Raw genomic sequence first — 20,308 nt, 5'->3', positions numbered from 1 at the left:
TGAGGACACTAGCAGCAATGATTCTGGACCAGTTGCAGCTGTCTGATCATCCTTTTAGGTTGCAACGGTCTAAAGAGGAATCCATGAACTAGTTTTTAGAATTAAGAGTATTCAAACTAAATTGAGTCCATAAAGAATTTTTTTTTTGTATGAAAAAAAAAAGTGATGCTGAAAAATGTAGTGCTAAACATTTGCATTCAGGTTCAAATCAGTTTTAGAACTTGTTTTCTTTTTTAATTTTTAGTTTCAACTAAATTTTTTAGCTTTTAAAAACAAATTCAGTTTTAACTTATTTTATTGAATAAATTTTATGGCACCAGTTTTGCTCCATATAGAGCATCTAAGTTCAACTTTTTCTAAAACTGATGCGCTAACCTGTTCATGATGTAACGTGGGTCAAAATTATAGAGTTATAAAGCTAAATTCAGGGTCAATGCTATACTTAACAACAGTTTTTCAACTAATAATAAACCAAATTCATTATTTGTCAATTATTAATCATACTAAAATAAAGCTCAGCCAGCAGCCTATTGAATATTAACCTGTTAAATGTCACATCCCATCTGTGTTGCTGCGGATTTCGCAGCCTCATTCTAATTTTCACCATTACAACAGTTTTATACATCAGGGTAGATCTTCCCAGGAGTTAAAGAACAGGAGTTGATTTAATTTATGCTTTGTCAAGCATTTTTGGTGATTTTGATTTGGCCTGGTCGATATGGCCCAGACCCTGTCCACTAACTTGGCTGGTCCATGGAGCTTGAGGTGGATCATCACCAAACTGGATGGCAAGAACTATGAGGCATCTAGAAGCGCTAAGAATATCTCTTGCAACCTCAGAGACGAGTAGGAGGAGTTGTAACCAGGTGTGTACCACGCATATGTAGTTATAGCTGTGACGGCATGCACCAAGCTGATACGTTTTGAGATGGAGAAGAGAGAAAGAGGAGGAAATCCATCTGGATTAACAAAGATCCTGCTAAAGAAACTCTGAATTTATTTATTTTTTTTGCTCTTGGAGGGAAACTATAGTCCAGTACTGGAAAGCATCAATGAAGTTCTGCAATATAGGTTTAATTTGGGGTTTGACAGCATTACAACTGAATAATTATTTAAGAAAGGAAAACTGAAACTGATTGCTGTTTGAAATCTGTTGATGTGATTTTTTTTTTTTATTGTGCAGGAAAAGCACACAATTAGAGACAATTAGTAGTCTATTTTACAGTGAAAACTAGGAAGAGGACTTTTTATTTTATTTGATCTGTTTTATCTTCTCTATGATTGAGTATTTGCCTCGTCAATCACACATCAGTGTTTGGAGATTAAGCTTAATGTTTTGCAGAGATCAAAACATAATAATTCATGATTTTAATTAAACCTAATATGATTTAAAAAAACACCCAAAGGCCACTTAATTAATCTAAGAGTAAAAAGGGGCGCATTAATAAAAAACAAACGTCAGAGCATTTACTGTTAGCACTAAACGACAACATTGATGAGGTTTCTGATTTTTAAGAAAATTAAATAAACTAATTTAAATGTTAACATGTTATATTTGTACACTATTTCAGAGAATATATGATTAACAAATACATTATTTCAGTGCTTCAATGACTTTAAAATGAAGATCTACTTGGAGATTTTCACATTTTTAGATAATACTGCTCAGGCATGGTCTTTGCCCTTAACAAGGTTAAACTAAGACATGTTTAGCATAATGGATGAATAAAAAGAAATGATGAGAGTGAAGTTAAAAATGTACGTATTGACAAGTGGGGAGGACTTCACATCGAGTGGCAAGGGAGAAGAGGATTGCTACTGTGTTATGTGTGTGTTTATACATGTGGAAAACCCTGCAGTGCCAGCACACTCCCACACACAGAGCGCCCAGTGTTCAGTACTGAGGGAGTGCTAGAAGAGAGCTCTGAGCAAACAGTCCCGCCCTGGATTTCATTAAGGAATTGCTCTGTTTGCTTTTATTCCCAATTTAAAAAAACATACATATAACTTTCCAATATTAGATCCTCAAAAACCTTTCAAAACTAAACATATTTTAGGAAATTAGAACCCATCTAGGTGTGTTTTAAGCTTTAAAATCTACAAATTAGATGAAATTATCAATCAAAAGCAAGGCTGAAATGATAGTCATGTTTTTCCAAAAAACTATTTAAAAAATATTTATAAAAAAAAAAGGGGGAAATCTACTCAAAACACATGCAGGCACCTTGGAACCTCTGTTAAATGACTGCTATTGTGTCTGAACTGGTAGGCTGGGGTGTGGGTGAGATAGAGAGAGGAAGAAAACAAGGTGGGGGGTGATGTATGTACAGTACTTGTGTGTACTGTACACTTGTGTGTGTTTACATTAAAAAGGAGACCCAGTCTTCCCACTATGAGGCTGTGGAAGTAAAAGGAAGCATAAAATTCCCTGTTATTCTAAGTGAATGTGTGTTTGTGGAGATGGAGGGTAGAAGCAAATACCCGACAGCGAAGAATAAAAGCAACGACCCACATAAAGGTCACTGTCTGTGCTTTCAGAACAAACTTGGATTACAGTGGTGATGACAACAGAGGATCCAGCCAGAACACTGGTCTGTATTGTTCTATTTAAATCAATCTTTTGAGTTTTTAAACTTGAACGCTATTATGAGACAGAGGAGTGAGGATGGACTGAGCTCAAAGGAAGGCCACATACAATAAGACAAGGTTGCATTTGATCAACACTTAAGGAAAACATTCACAATATGCTTTATATTTCTACCACATTTGATATTTGTGTAATTTGCAGTTGGTCTAAATGCTAAACAAGCAAAGAAAAATCTGTTTCTTTGAGTTTTCAATACCTGAAACCTGTGGAGCATTACCAAGCTGCCCCCTGACACGATGACACCCTGGGTGTTGAGTCATATAACCACCATCTAAAACTTTTCTTGGAAAATTTTCATTATTTTTTAGTTTATGTGGATTTTTTTTATTATACAGTTTATTTAATCAGTTCTCAGTCCCTGTAGCTTAGGTTAATACATGGATAAAAAAAAACGTAAGCTTAAAAGTAGCATAGGAAAAATATTTTAATGCCTAACATAGATTTTATGCTTGACTAGACCAAGTTGTGTTTTACACGTTAGCTGATGATTTATGTCATTTTAAGTAATAATATATTGTGCCACTCCCAACATACAATACATTTTTGTGGTTTAAAGTGCGGAAGACTCTATATGTCCTGTTTTTCTTTTTTTAACTAACACCTCAGATTACAGACAAACCTGTATAAAAGAGCCCATTAAGCCATTGATGGAAGTGCCCTAGCCACAGGGCTCGGCTGAAGTGAGGAGTCTGTGATTTAGTTGATGATTTAAAGCATAACAGGATTGAATGCACAATAATCTCTTTTGGACACCTTCCCAAAAAAAAAAAAAAAAGTCTTAAAAGTGAGCATCATCCAAGAATAATAATGGGGTAATCAAGGCTGCTTGCAATGGATGTAATATATCAAAGGCTCATTGTTTAACCTGAGGATCTACTGAAACTATAGCAACACTACTTTTTTTAGCTTTAGAAAGAAAAATGGTGAGAGATTTATAATAAGAAAATAAATAAACAGACTGAATATGATATTTGTTGCCTTTTGACCTTTTGTGTAACATCTAGTGAACAGAGGCTAAAACAGGTGATTCATTGAGCAAACTTCCTGGAAGTCAACATTTCAACCATCTTCCTGTTTTAATTTGTAATATAAGCACTATATATATATATATATATATATATATATACACACACATTAAAGAGAAAATTATATGTGGTCCTGTTAGATTTAATGAGAATAAACTGCCATGTTTCTCCCTCCAGTCCTTTAGATGACGGTACTGCGCTCAAAGTGAGTCGTATCCTTACAGAGATGAACTTACAGTACACTTAACACGGAAATCTTCACACGTTAACAAAAAGAAAGAACTTTCCCACGAGGACTCTAAATAAGATGGCCATGAAAACAATAAAACCCTGCAGCCAAATACATACATGGCTGTGGTCAGTCACAAAACAAAAAAATGAAGTCATAATCACCAAAGAACCTTTTCACTCCATATAAGAGGTGGAATATCGGCAATAAAGACTCCCAATATATTTGGGATTGGTTGAATCCAGGTCAATAGATTTGGACTCTCTCATAATATACGCCTAATGAACAGATATTATGTAGATTATATCTAAAGGGTGCTAACCAGAGAAAATCTTGATCATCATCTATTTGTATAACTTTAGCTGCTCTGCTTCTTCTCAATGTTCCAGCATGTGATCCACCTCTGCTCTTTGTTTGCTTTGGAAAACAGATGACTTCTTTCTCCTTATCAAACTCTTCAATAACAGATTCTTTGTGTTAAATCACTTGCAGTATAAAAACATAATAACACCTTTTTATGGTAAAGTTGGCTTACACTGGAGCTCTTACTTAACAAAGCCTCTTTAAGTCGCTTTAAAAACAAGTCAGTTAAAATCATATTTGTGTATCAGACTTTGACAGCTCCTTATGCTTTTGCCTGAGATAATAAGATGGTGTAACAGTAATTTGGGTTTATTTGGTTGTCACAGCACCTTACGATGTTTAAGTCACTAAATCATCATAAATCAGCTATGAACTCAGCTCTGTACCAAAGCATAACGCATAAACTGGAAGTCAAGTCTTTGCAAAATGTATGTAATACATTAAAAAAGAAAAAAAATGCAGGCAGACACAGTTAAACTATATTTCCATAAAACAAATACAGATTAGACTCCAACCAAGGAAGAGCTTAACAGAAGCCATGTTAATAGACTATCTGTGGTTGGCCTCCGCTTGAAGTCTCGTTAACCTGATTAAAAGTGGAGCCCGACATATCCTGAACGTCCGTTAAAACACACACTTAAGAGCAGAAAACCACAGATAAAAGCATTTTGACAAATACAAATCTTAGGCTACATGCACACTGCAGGCCTTGATGCTCAATTGCGATTTTTTGTGAAATTCGATTTTTTTGTGTTGCCGTTCATATTTCCAAATACATGTGTCTTGCATGTGATCTCCTGAGTGAACTGCAGTCATACAATGCAAGTTTCCCGCATTCGCAGTAGAGGACGCAATGACATCACAGCCCAGCATGCTCTGTGTTTACGGAAGTAAACATGGATGGTAGTGCCGGAGCGCATCTAGCGATTTTTCCAAACCATAAAAACACAACCTTTTCAAGATGGTTAAACATAAATACTGCTCTCCGCATCATCATCTGCCATGGTTGTTTTTTGTGCCACTTCTTCATTGCAAGACCCAGAACAGTGACATTCATCGGGTATTAATGGCGTTGAGGTCGGATAAATGCGACCTGGCCCTTCAGACACAGGTCGCATTTGAAAAGATCAGATTCGTATCGGATTCAGGACCACAAAGCCAAGTGACCTGGGTTGCATTGGAAAAAAATCGGATCTGTGTTGTTCAGACTGCCATGAAAAGATCAGATACAGATCGCATATGGGCCAAAAAAAATCGGATTTGGGTCACTTCAGGCTGCGGTGTGAACGTAGCCTAAGATTACACATACAGTAACAGGTGCCTCATTTAAGAGCTTTAAACTTATAAACCTATAAATTGCTCAGGCTTACTTCCCGTTGAGAACAGACTAGGTTAAAACAGAGAAGCAAGACCTGAGGGAAGACATGTCAGCCTGCTGCCACCTGACCGCTGATGTCATTGATCTCAAAAACACACCATCGTTGTGCTTGCCAACAACACGCCCTCCTCATAATCCTCAAATCATTCAATTCCCTAGAGATGCAATCATCCCTTAATGTCCACCATTTCTAACAACATTAAACAAAATCCCAATTTAACTCTTGGGATTTTGTTTACGCTCCAGTTTTTTTCCCAGCTGATGACACGGAAAGCCGGGCCAGAAATAGAAAAAGCACATCTGAGCCCAAAAGGCAGCAGAAAACAAGACTCCTACTTAACAGGCTTTGAACCATCACCCACACACCATCACCTGACAACATAACCCATGTTTCCAGATACTAAAACAAGACTTAAATCAAGTAGGTTTTGCAGGAAATGTGTTTAAGTTATCATCAACATTAATAATACCAGGCAGTTATTGAATCATTAGAGCTCTTGTCTTATTATGTGCATTGTGAAACTCAGGTTACAGCATATAGCCTACTGTAAGTGGCTCTGCATTTTACAGCAGAGAGCATAAATACCAGCTTTTTGCTCTAAGCAGCTAAAGAGCTGAATGGCGTCAGCCAGCATCATGATTAATAAGTCCAAGTGGACTTTAGTCTTATGACTTCAGGAATTTCTACATAAGTAGCTCACTCTGGTTCCATTCAAAGGCTTTTTAATTAAATGACACCATCCTCTTGGTTTATTGTATTTAATTTTGCTAGGATTATTTTAATTGATGATGTGTGAATCTGTTAAACTCTAATACTACCTGCCTGTTACGTGTTAAAACTAATGTTTTCAATAATAGTTTATCTAATTAGGACAGTTCTTCTATCAGGATACACAGTTATCCTGTACATGATGTAGATAATAGAGATTGGGAATGAAACAGGAGCACAAACAAAGTGGATCTTTCTTAACAGCGAGCCCTTGTTGCTTTTATCTGGAACACTGGGTAATATTTTGATAAGGCTGGAGCTATGGATGTCTTCTCATTTGCAAACATGTAATGATCATGTAATGAAATGCTTCTTCAACTGGGATTCAGGGCTGACTTCAACCAGATGTGAGCCTGGTTGGTAAGCAGCTGCTTCTGTAACCCTAAGGAAATTTCTCTGTTCTCAGTAGGATTACAATTTCCGTCAACATCTGTCATGTCTCATGGTTATTTAAAACATATACATTATGAAGAGTTATTTAAGGAGTTTGTCCCAAGCGATCTCTTCTCAAGGGATCAGGGAGAGAAAGCTTAAAGGTGTAAACACAGAGCTTTCCTTTACAATTTCTGTTTTATACCTTGTTTCCACTCAGTTTGTTAGTAAGCTTAAAGGTATAGAGGACAATTAAACAAATATTGTATTTCTGGGTGGATCATCTAAATAAATGGTCCTGCTAATAATCAATCATTCTGGTAATATGTTTGATCATGCCGTCCTACATGCTCGTCCCGTTGGCTCGCTTTTTCTGCGCGTGCGCACTTTCAGCCATATATCTGTAGTGAGCTACGGTTTCAGATAGTCATTCGGTTCTTTGAAAATGGCCGAGGGTCGTAAGAGAAAAAGTGTCTACGAAGTGCATGAGAGATAAGAAAGGCATCAGAAGAAGCAAATATATCCCAGAATGCTTTGTGAGAGCTCTCCTCGCAAAGCATTGTGGGATATGCTGTCACAGCAGCCCGGGGTCGCTATAGGCTGTCGCTACCCGACAGCGGCGACTAATAAAGATGGCGCAGGCACTGCGCAGAGGAGCAGGAGTTACGTGAGCAATGGAGCAAAAAGCAATGATAATCTGTATGTGGACACAGTGAGCTTGTATGAACTATGAGAACAGTATATTTTCAGTTCCTGTTGCAGCTGGGGTCAGCAAAGAGGAACACAGGACAAACTCCCAAAATAAATTATCAAAAGACTCCTGCATAATGTAGCCCAAAGACTGGACATGTCGGCAGGTAAAACAATGTGGTCTGAGAGGCCCGGTTCAACTCGGTTCTGATTAGTGGGAGTCCATATGGTCTCAATATGAGGAGATTATGTTCATTTTGTCACTGCTTTTTTAAATTTCTCTTCTTTTGTTTGACCTTTATAGTGACTGTTTTTTATATTAAAATAATAATAAAAAAAATCTCTTAAAAGAACAGCAACAGGGTGTGCACGAGGAGAAATGGGCTCGTGCATGCACGAGGGTGGGTCTTTTAAAAAATAATCCGAAATACCTTTAAATTAATTTAGATTGAAATAACATTTGCATTGTAACAGCAAGAATAACCTATTTTGCTTTAATAAAAAAAAGAAAAGGTTATCTGCACTTCTGCTTTGGCCTAGTTCAAATAAAGTGTAGATTTTCTTAAATTGCTACACATTAGCAATAATTAATTAATATCTACTGTACCAATTTCTTTAAATGTTGCGCAGCATTAAAACACAGAGGTATTCAGAACACATCAGCATACTGATCAATCCTGGAATAACTTTCTAAAAATATTTATTAATGAGCCCTTTTTTTCTAGTTTGACATCAGAACCCCAATGTTATATTTTATTATAATTATATAAGGAATAAAAAAGTTCAACAGGTAAATTCTGGGTTGAATTAAACAACAATGATTAGAAAACATCTCAAACACTAGTCTGTAATCTATGGAACCTCTATATTTACTTTAAAAAAAAGGGGAGTAAGATTCTTATTATACCCAAAAAATGTAACAAATTATTTTTTGTGTCATGTACAGTATCCATCATTACAACAGAGTGGAAAGGAGCCATTGAAAACCCAACCGGCAGCCTGTTAAAGCTAGAGATTGCCTTAAGATTCTCTTCAGGAACACTGTCTTACAAAGCGATGCACATACATAAAAAAGCCCCATGCTTCTTTTAGCAAGCAGGTACTAGTGAGTAATTTCATTTTTTCAAAGACCACGGTCTAATGGCCGCCTAGGGCAGGAAGAAGAGAAAGCAGTAATAACAAAGGAAAATAAATATGGAGGCTGAAAGTAGATCTTAAGTGCTGTAACTGACCATGATCCAGTGGGAGTGCATATCAGTAACAGCCTCTATTGTCCTGCTACTGGTTTCCACATCAAGGGCCTGTTCATTGCAACATTCAAGCTGAAGCAAGCGGTTTTAAATAAAGTTTTAAGTGTTAAATAATGAACTGGAATATGAAAATAGAGGTCAACATTGTTCAGGATAACGTGATTTCACTGCCGCTGATAAAGACTCTGAACTCTGACGCTGATCTGGAAACGGCAGTCACTGAGGGAATCTGCCAATGACGCAAAACGGATCGGAAAACCAGTAAAGAGAAACGTAATTCCGCTGATGCCATCTTTTAGTTTCCTTCTGAGCGGCGTCCAACCACTATCCTTACACAGAGCAACCCACGGCATTCACAGGACCCATTCCATTGTCAGAGCACAGACCGCCTCTTTAGCCAAAGGTCACTTTGCAGGAAGGAGAGAATGAGGTGCTAGAGGAGGCAAAGGGTGGCGGATAATTCCTGAATTGGCAGCGACAAAGGACACATCCATTGGTGGCCTCCAGCAGTGACGGCGTCTTCATGGAAAACATTTCTGTCATCTAATCATGACTCCGGTGTGAAATGGACCCAAGGTGAAAATACTGAAAATATTTAAACAGAGATAGCAGCATAGCTAAAATAAAGCTGCCAAATATTAAAACATAATTTAAACTCCAACTCTTCAAATTCTAAGTAGGATCCATAATAAATTAACGTTGGTTATTGAATGTCTCAGAGTGGAATATCACATGACATCATCTGGCAGCTGGCTGGCAGCCTGCTTTGCTTTTGTTGTCTCAGTTCACTAGATTTCCTTCATGAATATTTAGGATGGATGTGGCTGGGCAAACAGCAGATTATGCATGTCTGCATAGAACTTCTACGTCACAACCCAGAAGTCTTTTCTGTCTAGCATAATGTGAAATGGCTGATAATAAGGCCAAGGCCTGGATAATAGTTCCTGTTTGGAAAGTCATATATTCTAGAGCTCCTAGTTATTTGTGTGCATCAAGGGTATTTTGGATGCATTTCCCGTTTTGCTTTTTGCAGACCTTTCCTCTAAAGTTGACAAATGTGCCTTCTTTATACCATAGATTTATATATTGTGTCCTTCACACACTTATTCACTTTCTTGTTAAAAATTTCTAGTTAAAAACTTGATAGGCTTTTAATAGAAGCCGTTTTAATGACTTGTGTGACTTCCATACATCAGCTAGTAAGTTAGACAATATTACGTCTCAGATTTTAATTGGATGGTGCAAATCCAGCTATATTTTTGGTAAAAATATGGTACATCATAACAAAAGGTCGCTTGTGATTAATGGGTAATGTTCTAATCCAGGTTTAATTGGGTCTCTTATTTCATTTTGCATCATTAGGTGCACCTCTATATCGAGTTTTTACAATTGCATTCAAAAACTCTCATTTCATAATGGTATTTTTTCTTACACAATATTCTTGAAAGTTGTATTGATAAAAAAAATTGAAATGGAATTTATTGACATGATAAATAATGACTATTTTTGCAACCACCCCCCCAAAAAAACAAAGGTTAACGGACTTTATGGATGGCTACTTGTAGTTTGCTTCATAGCATGTTAGGAGGATTTGGGTTCGAAGGGCAGCATTGTGATGAAAGCATGACCTGATTGAGATTTTATACCTATGCACAATGAATCAAGGATGTCAGGATCCACGTGGAGAAGCAACCTTATATGTAGAGGTCCCTACAGCAGCAAGACGAGCTGCTAAAAAAAACACCAATATGCTGCTATATATATAGACAAACATCACATCATCTTATGCACCTGTATTGAATAGGTTCTATAGCAGGCCTCTGCATGCTGATTGAGGCTATCAGCCATTTTATTTAGGTGTGTTAGAGCAGAATCCATCTAAAAGTTGCAAGATAAATGCTTTTCAAGGTTTGGACTTGGGCACCCCTGATCTACGACCTAGTAAACTGAAATCTATTTGTTAATGGTATTATCTTTCAAGGGTGTTTGGTGTTGATCTTCTGTGGTGATTAGAGGAGTTTTGGGCTTCAACTCTGAGAGATTGAGAGTCTATCACATTGCAACTCAGATGCAAGAACGGGCAGGACATGCAAACTCCACTCAGGCAATAATTCTACCATTGGCATGAAACCTAAACAAACTGATATACTTCTAAACTACTACCGCCCGAGTTGTGATAGCATAATTATCTTATTCCAAGGCCCTTCAAAGGCTATCAACCCATCTTAAAAGTATAATGGGAGGATTTCTGCGAATTTCTGAAAAGACCCGCCCTCACCATATAAAAAAAAGCACATGCAAAACCCTGTACCCACTCCCGAGAGGGAATGGCCATTAATTAATTAATAGGGGTGCGAGAGCATGCATGAGCGTGCACGCTCTGTTTAAAAGTTGCTGTTTGCATCACTCATACAAGCTTACTTTCCAAAAGAATAGTTCCAATTTTTTAATAAAAATAGGGACGAGCATATAGGACGGCCTTAAGTAAACATATCACCAGAATGATTGACAATTAGGAAGACCATTTATTTTTGTGATCCACCCAAAAAAGAACATCATCCACTATACCTTTAAGCATGCAGTGATTCATTCAATTGAAAAGCAGAAGCTTTCTCTTGTATAATACGTAACTAGATGTGTAAATCCAACAAAGTTTGCTTTGTTAGTTCAAAGCTAGACACATGTCTGGCTGGGCAGAGATCCATTGTTACATATCAAAGTAGATCTGGTCTACATAGAGCAGCATAGAAAATAAATGAGGCCTAGCATCGGTACGACATCAGGTGTGACGAGGTACTTTGGAAAAACCTACAAGATGCTAAATCATAATTTTTCCACTAATGAATCAACCTGAGGAGCCTCCCCTTGGTTGTCATTGTAGCCTTCCTCTGTTGTTTCGTCTGTTACCACACTACCACACCCAAAACCAGACCATAGAGGAGAAATTCATCACCGTGGTGCTGTTGGGATGGTGGCTTAGGGAACCTGCTAAAAGACAGCACTAGACCTGCAGGTTGAGGCAGGCAGAAACCAACTACCTGCTGGCTGAGGCTGACAGTCCAAATATATCAGATTCACTACAGCTATAAAGGTTTAGAATAATTAGAATGTATCCATGACGATTAGCTGCTGTGAAAACACCAACGGGAGGGTGGGGGTCCACGGGCTGAGAGAGGAATGTGCCGAGGGGATGAAAAGCGTGGCTCCTGGTCATTATCTTTGAATATAAATGGGACCATCTAATGAAGGGCGGAGCGTTCTTTTTAAGGTCTAACTTTCCGTTTACTTTGATCGTACTTTTGTATTTCTTTGTTGTTATACTAACGAGTTTTGGGGGGATTTCTGTGTCATCAGTCTCCAGCTTTGTTGATTTAACCAATAGGCTGAAGAAAAAACATGCATGATAACCAAGAAAGCTTCATTCTGAACGTATTATCCCACCTGTTGAGAGGTTATCATCAGTGTCTGAACAGTCGAGATTAAACTATAGATAACTAGAGATGATTTTTAAAGGCCAAAAGAGAATTATTTTGATCATTTCAATCTAACCGATTCCCAATATGTAATGCCAGTTTTGTAGCACATTTTGCTTGTTTTCACTATTAACATAATAAAAATACCACAATGATTATAAATGTTACATATAAATTAATACGCAAAAGAATTAATCTTGGCCTAAAACATCAGATGGTTGATGTTTGTGTCTGTCTCTATACATAATGCAACAAATAAAGGTCCATGGCATGTTTTAAATTTTATAAGTTTATAGTAAATAAAAAACAAAACAAAAAAAACAAGAAATTTAAAAAATGGACAAATTTTTATTTATTGAAAGAAAATGTTCTTTTTAGTAATAAAATCGAATAAAAACATGTCATGTTTCCAAAACAATCTAAATCATAGACGAGAAGAAGCAGGAACCCATGGAAAAACATCTTCTTTTCACTTAAAAAATGAGTCTCAATCAGAGATGGAATAAGTTGCCAATCTTAAAGCATGTATCTTTATATCCAGGATTTGTGCAAGAAACCCAGCCGTCACATTTTACCCCTTCCAAACATCCCACCGCCAAATGTTAGTGGTATTGTAACAAAAAAGGAACAAGTTGGAGTAATAGCAACTCAGCTATAACTTTGTCAAAATGAAAACACCACAGATGGAGGTCGGCGGATGCTGAGGCAGGTAGTCAGCAACGTCCCAAGCATTCCTTGTCGATAGCTAAAGACGTCCTAACTTCATGTGGCCTTCAGAATAATTCATGTAAATCCTTTTATTTTCCCACAATGGGAAAATTCATTCTCGGCATTTAACTCATCCCCATGGAGAGCAGTGGGCTGCCATTGTGTGGCACCTGTGGAGCAGTTTGGGGTTAAGGGTTTGCTCAGGAACCAAGAGCACAAGCACACTGCTCTAACCCACCAGGTCAACACTACCCATCATATAGATGCAGAACATTGCAAAAAGACCTTGATGGGACGAGTTTCTGTTATCAAGCAACTGCAAAATGGCTGAATTAAAAATTGAGATTTTATTTCGATATTTGGCAGCACTAACCATAAGGAAGTAGATGATTCACGCCATTGTTTTATCGTTTTCGTGACATGGACAGCTTGCTTGCCCAGTGTCCATTGTCGCAGGACTTTAATCTAACTGTTATGTGGAAAAGTGCTTATTTCTACTGGCATGCATGGTTCTGCTACCTAGCTGCCACCCTCGCTGTCCTTTTTCTGTGGCAACAAACCTACTTTTGGCCACCTAAAGGGCCGCAGTGAGAAAGTCAAGTGTCTCACTTGTGTTGAAGTCCTTCTGCCATTTGCAAATATTGATGACATTACATATGCAATTAATTCTTGCTCTACTCTTGTGAAAAAACTGTAAATCTTTGGTATTCCTTAAATATTTCAAAGTTGTTCAAACTCCCAAACAGTTTCAGGCATACCACTTCCTGTTTTCTGAACAATGCAACTGGTCTAAGTCATGACCAAAACCCAACAGAACATCTTTGGGGTGAATTAGAGTGGAGAATGTGAACAAGGGTTTTTGGTCCCACATCAGTGTCTGACATTCTAAGCTTCTGAATGAATGCACCAACATTCCCATAAACACACCTATAAACGTTGTGGAAAGCCTTCCTAGAGGAGTTCTACCTGCAAAAATATGCACAGAAAGGATAGACATCATATGAAACGATGTATTTTGAAGAGAATGTCACATTTATTGTGTGACGGTGAGATAAACAGGCCAACATGAAGCTGATTACCTTCTGTGTGTGTGTGTGTGTGTGTGTGTGTGTGTGTGTGTGTGTGTGTGTGTGTGTGTGTGTGTGTGTGTGTGTGTGTGTGTAGCTTAGTGACAAAGCATTTTTACACGCTGCTGACCTCAGAGGAGATCATACTGAGCCCAACTCAGCAACCTGTCTAGCAATTACACGATGAGTCACTATGCATCCAGTGTCATTGTTACGTTATTATGGTGATTTACTGGCTCCAACTTACATTAAATACATGTCGTTGACAGACAATCTCTGTTTACCGTATCTATAAAGCAACAAACTTTTCCCTCAGTGAATGCTACATTTTTAAAAATTGGATGTTAATTAATCAAAATGAAAGTGAAATCAAAACAACTTAAGCCATTTTTAAATCATAAATCCATTAACAGAGATGTCAACACGTGGTACTTTACAGACAGCGCCCTGCAAAGCTATAAATCTCTTTGTTTAACATGGGATGTAGTAAGAAAAGTGAAAAAGAAATCCTAGCCGTTATATAGAGTTTATTAATTATAGATAGGGCTGCATCTAAAAACAGGTTCTCCAATTGTGAAATGCTCCTTATGTTAAAAAATGCATTACTGTCCTTTTCGTCACCACTAGTATCAATATTTTTGCCTAACTCCAAAGTCATGTAATCTAATAAAAACAATAAAGTGGCCTTTAAAAGACTGTTTTTAATACCTGCAATCCACTTTGAGATCGGACCAGATACAAAAGAATCGATTCTAAATCTTGCAAATCTAAACTGAATCGTTTCTTGTCATTTTAATCTATACCCAGCCAAGATGTTAAAAAATGCTAAAGCTAAACCTTTTAAATTGCATTCACCAAATTTCAGAATGAACACCATGAATTGCCCTTAAAACACCATCCCTATGATGAAACAGGGTGGTGGCTGCATCATGCTCTAGAGATGCTGTTCTTTAGCACAAATAAGGGTGAGATTAAAAACTAATACATCCATTCGTTAGCAGGGTATAGTCAAAGTTAGAAGCCAAGAATTCAAAGTTAGGGTTAATCGAACCTCTCCATTCATTCTGACTGGACTTTGGCTATAATAAGTAAAAAAAAAAAAAAAGAATGGGCATGTGCAACATTATATAATCTATAATTATTTTCTTTCCACTAGAATTAGTTGTTGATCTGTACATGAATAGGTAAGGTAAGGATACAAAGTGTGAACAAAGATCAACATCAAAAGCTTATTTATGTCTCAGAGTTTAGACCAGAGTTTTTTTTTTTATGGTGGGAAAATGAACTAATTAATCTTAAGAGGTGGAAAAAAAGGTCTTCTTTTGAAGCCTGTTCTGCACTGATGAAATCAGGTTGCTTATGATAGATTATTTATTATCTAAGACGGAGAGAGAGGGCGGCTTGTAAAGTGAGTTGGCTTAGCAAACACAGCTCTGGGTCAAAGTCTGAATGCAAAATCAGGAGAAAAGGCAAGCGAAGGGGAGCGGGGACGAGAAACATGAGAGGGAGCAGCTTTTGTCTTCTCTCTTCCATGCGGCTCACATGACATTAAAGCCGGTCTTTTCAATACAAACATACGCATGTTTGCAGACAAACCCGCCTTCGGTGAAACCTTGTCATTTCTTTATTTATTTTAGAGATGAGCATAGGAGGGATTAAGAGTCCAGCAGCCTTGTCTGCTGACACTGACAAGGGGCAAAAGGTCAGATCTAGGGAAAACAATGCAACCAAAACACTGCAGGAATTTATATACAAAAAAAGGATAAAAACAAAGAAAAAGATGAAATAGATCCATGGGATGAAAAGTAAAGTTGCAGCTGGGTTTTAGGGGAAGGCATTGTGTGTTCCTCAGTCCTCATATTACAATCTAATCTGAGAACAAGAGACAACCTGCACAGGCCTAATCCTCCCTCTGCACAAGAAATTCATTCATAAAACCACTCCACAGAGCAGGGGTGCTCAAGCATAGCTCCTCATTGGCATCCACTAAGATCAGATGTGAAGATAAAAGCACTTTGAAGGAAACAAGGAAGGATTTAGAGATATAAAGAGGATGCGATGTTTACAGAGTGGGATGCTGAAGCTGAGAAAGGCATGTTGAGATCCTGGCAGGTGTGACAGAGGAGCATCTCTGCCCTGCATCCTTACCTCAGGGCAACGCGCACCGAGCTCTCGTCCGCTCCGCCGCTCATGACGTCACCGAGAGCGTCCACCTTATAAATAGCTCCCTTTCCCTTTCCGTCCTTTCTTTTATCCTCTTAAGTAGACGGCCTGCCGTCCCCCCTCCCCCACCTTTCACCGAAGCGCGTCGGTCTGCAGCCTCCACGTTCAGCCGGCCTGAAGGTTCATCTTTTACGCAGCGCTGCAGCCGAACGTCGCGTCTCCGCGGGTGGAAAGAGAGCCGGTGGCGCTCAGCCCTGCAGCCGCATCGTCTCGCAGCTTCCAGGCGCGCGTGGCGTGAGTGGGAGCGTGGAAGTGGAGGGAGCCGCTTTTGGCGTGTGGTTTCCACGAAGGCTGGGGACGTAACAAGACTCCTCCTCCTGAGCTGTACCAATCCTGACTGAGCAAAACATTACACTATAACAATAATATCTAAATAAATAAACATTTTATCTCCTCTAGGCATAAATCTGTTATTACTAATAATTATTTTTCTATTATTTCTTAAATAGGCAAACCAATTTACCTGTAAAGGACCCTAATTATCACAATTTAGAACATATACGTTTAATTAATATTTATACCTGCAATACTTTAAATTAAATATAATTACCTTTAAATAAATCATATTTTTTTATCTAAATATTATTTTCATATTTAATTTAGGGATTATTTCTGTTTTTTGGATTTTGTAAATAATTGAATATTTAGCTAAATTATGATAATAATCTAACATTATATGGAATAAATGAATATTATATCATATGAAATACATAAAATACATAAAGATGTATTTTACAAGACATTTATTTCTTTTGTTGTATTTTGAGCACAATAAAAGCCATCAGGTCATTTAAGCCTTCGAGGCTTTGCTGCCCTCTAGAGGTTTTATTGTAACATTGCAGGGTTAAATTAATCAGCACATGATTAATCAGCAGATGAGTGTGAAATCTTAGTTATTAAATACATTTTTTTTTTTTTTTATCTATTCTTTAGTTTTGAAAATGTCTGGCAGAGGAAATTGGAGTATCACGTTTGTCCAACCTTATAAGACAAATAGGATAGAAAAAAGAACATATCAAGCAAAAGCTGTATTCAACTGAAAATACAGGTTTACTTTACAACATAGAATACTCAAATCAGTTAGGTTGATTTATGACTGCACTTATTATTTTTTGTAATATAACATTTTTTTAAAATGGTTATCAATAAGACAGACAGAATTAAATAACATTTGTGACTACAGCTGTAAGGTTGAGTGGGCAAGAAAAACTTGCTAAATCCTCATTCTGCCATTGGCTCTTGTCTGGTGTTGATTCAACTCAACTTTATTTGTAGAGCCCTTTAAAGCAACTACAGCTGCCTTAAAATGTTGCACACACTAAGCAGATAAAACGGTTTTTAAAAAACTAAAAACAATAAAACTGGTAAAAATAAATTAATATTCATAAAAATATTCAAAAAACATTAAATAAACAAATAAAACCAACAACTAAAAGAAACCACCAAAACATAATAAGTCTCATATGGTTTTGAAAGCCAAAGAATAAATTTCGTTTTAACCAATATTTGTCATCCAAAGCTGTTGTTTTGGTCATTCTAATAGCTAAACTGCTTCATCTCTCTGAGGACAGGATTGCAGGGAGGCCATCACATTTTCTCTGCTTTCAAATTTTGGAGAAAACTCAAATATGGGAACACTTTAGTAGCACAAATAATTAGAGGTGCTATCACCACATTCTCAAAGCTGGCATGAAGAAATTTTAATCTAAAGGACAAAGATGCTTCTTTCTACTTGTCTATGAAGTCTAAATTCGATGGCAATGACAGCACACCGAGGTAAAAGTTTGCATGGTGTGGTGCAAGAATTAGACTCTTGACTCTTATGAACATAGTCTTTTGACCTGTTCCCTCTAGAAATCACTACACTAGTAGGATTTTTTTTTACTTTTGTGATCTTATTATTATCAAATTTAGATTTTAGACCTACAATATATGCATGATGCTTCTAAAATAATACATGTTCCCTAATTAAAGCTAAAGTTAGATTCAGGCAGGACCTCTGTGTCTCCAGATCTGAACTTTACTTTATGAGTTTTTAGCTAACATTCCCCAAAATAAAATTTCTTATATACACATGGATTTTTCTTATTAAACTCTAAATTTTCCAAGTTACAACCTTAAAATAAAAAGAACATCCTCTGAAGAACTTTTTTAAACATCCATTTATGAGAATAACATTTTAGTGTTTAATGCATAACATGAAGGGGAACTTTTTTCTTCTGAAAGTAAAACTACATATTGAGTACAAACTGTGCAAAAAAACTACTGCAATATAAGATAACCAACATAAAAATGTCCTTCTACCTTAGGCTTTTTTTGTTTGTTTCATTTGGAACTAGGAAACGTTAATCTCCCAGTACTAAATGAACCCACTAACAGAAAAAGCTTTATTTAATTGTAATACAATGTTATAGCCAGCAGAGGGCAGTATGAAAGGATGTTTTGGCACACCGACTAACTTTCTTGTTTCCAAAAAAGAAATTAATTATTGGCAAGGCATATTTATTTGTAAAGCACATTTCAGTAACAAGATAATTTAAAGTGCTTTAGATTAACAAAACATAATAACATCATAAATAATATAGAGTAACAGTTGGACAATAAGCTTGAACCAATTATGTTTAAGTTAACAGCAATTTAGCACAATTAAGGGCAAATTTAAATAAATAGGTTTTTAATCTTGGTGACGTGTATTACATGTAAAGTGAAGATTTTTTAGGGGGAGATTAGTAACCTTGCATAGGAAAGATTGATATATAGAATTCAAATTGAACTGGACTATCAATCTGGAAAGCCTAATGTGGAAAGTGTTTGAAAAAGGGAGGGACATTCAGTACAATTCTTCAAGCTGATTGGGAAACTGCCTCCTATGTTAAACTTATAGCCAATCACAGCAGCAGTAGCAGCTTGATTTGTTTCTCAACTAGCAGAGTTAACTGATGAATCAAACTCTTTCCAAATCCTGTTGGGGGGAACATGCAAACATCTTCCCATCCACAAAGGCAAAAATAACGACCATTTGCCTATATTTCAAAAAGAAATAGAGGGTACTCCAGCTAAAACTGGTGCAGCCATGTTTGCTTTGCTTCAGCCTTCCATCTCTGGTTGACAAGTGGATGTAATACGCGTCATTGCATTTATTTGGTCCGAAACATATTTGTGTCGAGCTAAATGCATCTGCTGGCTTCTGACAAGATGTATTTTCAGGAGTTTGCAAATTCCCAAATTTCGGGTGTTGGATCCACTGATAACAATATGTAATGTATTTTGGTGCATAGCCTTTCACTGATTTAGAATTAATTTAACAGAATTAATTTAAAGCTTGTTCTCTAAGTAACCAAGTACATTGTCTCTTCACAAGCTCCCCTTATGTGCATCTGTTGCCTTCATTCCAATGACATTACTCAGACTTCTTTTTAAGGGAGTTTTTCAGCTGCTATAAATTATCCACTTTTCCAAAGTGCCTAAAAATCGGTATGTTTTTTTTTTTTAGCTCTTTCTTTTAACAACTTCCTAGAGACTGTTAAGTCTACACAGTAGAACAGTAGGTAGCACTGCTGCCTTACAGGAAGAAGGTTCAGGGTTCGATTCTGGATGGAGTTTGCATGTTCTCCCTGAGCATGTATGGGTTCTCTCTGGGTACTCTGGTTTCCTCCCACAGTCCAAAAACTCATTTAAGGTATTTTTACTTATTTCCAGATCAAATTTTGCCGGACGACCGCAGATATGTTCACCATCGTTGATATGTTCACCATCTTTGATAAGTTCACCATTTTTTATATGGTCACCATCTTTGGCATGCTCACCATCTTTGATATGTTCACAATCTTTGACATGTTCACCATCTTTGATATGTTCACTATCTTTGACATGGTCACCATCTTTGACATGGTCCCCATCTTTGATATGTTCACCATCTTTGATATGTTAACGTCTTCGATATGTTCACTATCTTTGACATGGTCACCATCTTTGATATGTTCACTATCTTTGATATGTTCACCATCTTTGATATGTTCACCATCTTTGACATGGTCACCATCTTTGATATGTTCACTATCTTTGATATGTTCACCATCTTTGATATGTTCACCATCTTTGACATGGTCACCAT

The 20,308-nt window shown here is 37.1% G+C and overlaps 1 protein-coding gene across 4 annotated transcripts in view; it reads right to left on the bottom strand.

Annotated features, from left to right (window-relative positions):
- The window catches only part of LOC107099680 (kinesin-like protein KIF21A), a 39,394-nt gene extending 22,915 nt beyond the window's left edge, over positions 1 to 16,479 (bottom strand). For 3 of the 4 annotated variants that reach the window (XM_015397915.1, XM_015397923.1, XM_015397932.1), the window contains exon 1: positions 16,120 to 16,478. In XM_015397915.1, coding sequence (XP_015253401.1) covers positions 16,120 to 16,163 — 44 coding nt within the window. In that variant the 5' untranslated portion in view covers positions 16,164 to 16,478. Of the gene's footprint in view, positions 1 to 16,119 lie in introns of all 4 variants that reach the window. The other variant, XM_015397906.1, reaches the window with a different exon arrangement.
- Between the last annotated feature and the right edge of the window lie 3,829 nt (positions 16,480 to 20,308).

Source organism: Cyprinodon variegatus, unplaced genomic scaffold (assembly GCF_000732505.1).
Source record: "Cyprinodon variegatus isolate N-32 unplaced genomic scaffold, C_variegatus-1.0 Scaffold28, whole genome shotgun sequence".
Taxonomy (NCBI): domain Eukaryota; kingdom Metazoa; phylum Chordata; class Actinopteri; order Cyprinodontiformes; family Cyprinodontidae; genus Cyprinodon; species Cyprinodon variegatus.
The sequence above is the reverse complement of the archived record's forward strand: the minus strand, read 5'-3'. Positions and strand labels throughout refer to the sequence as shown.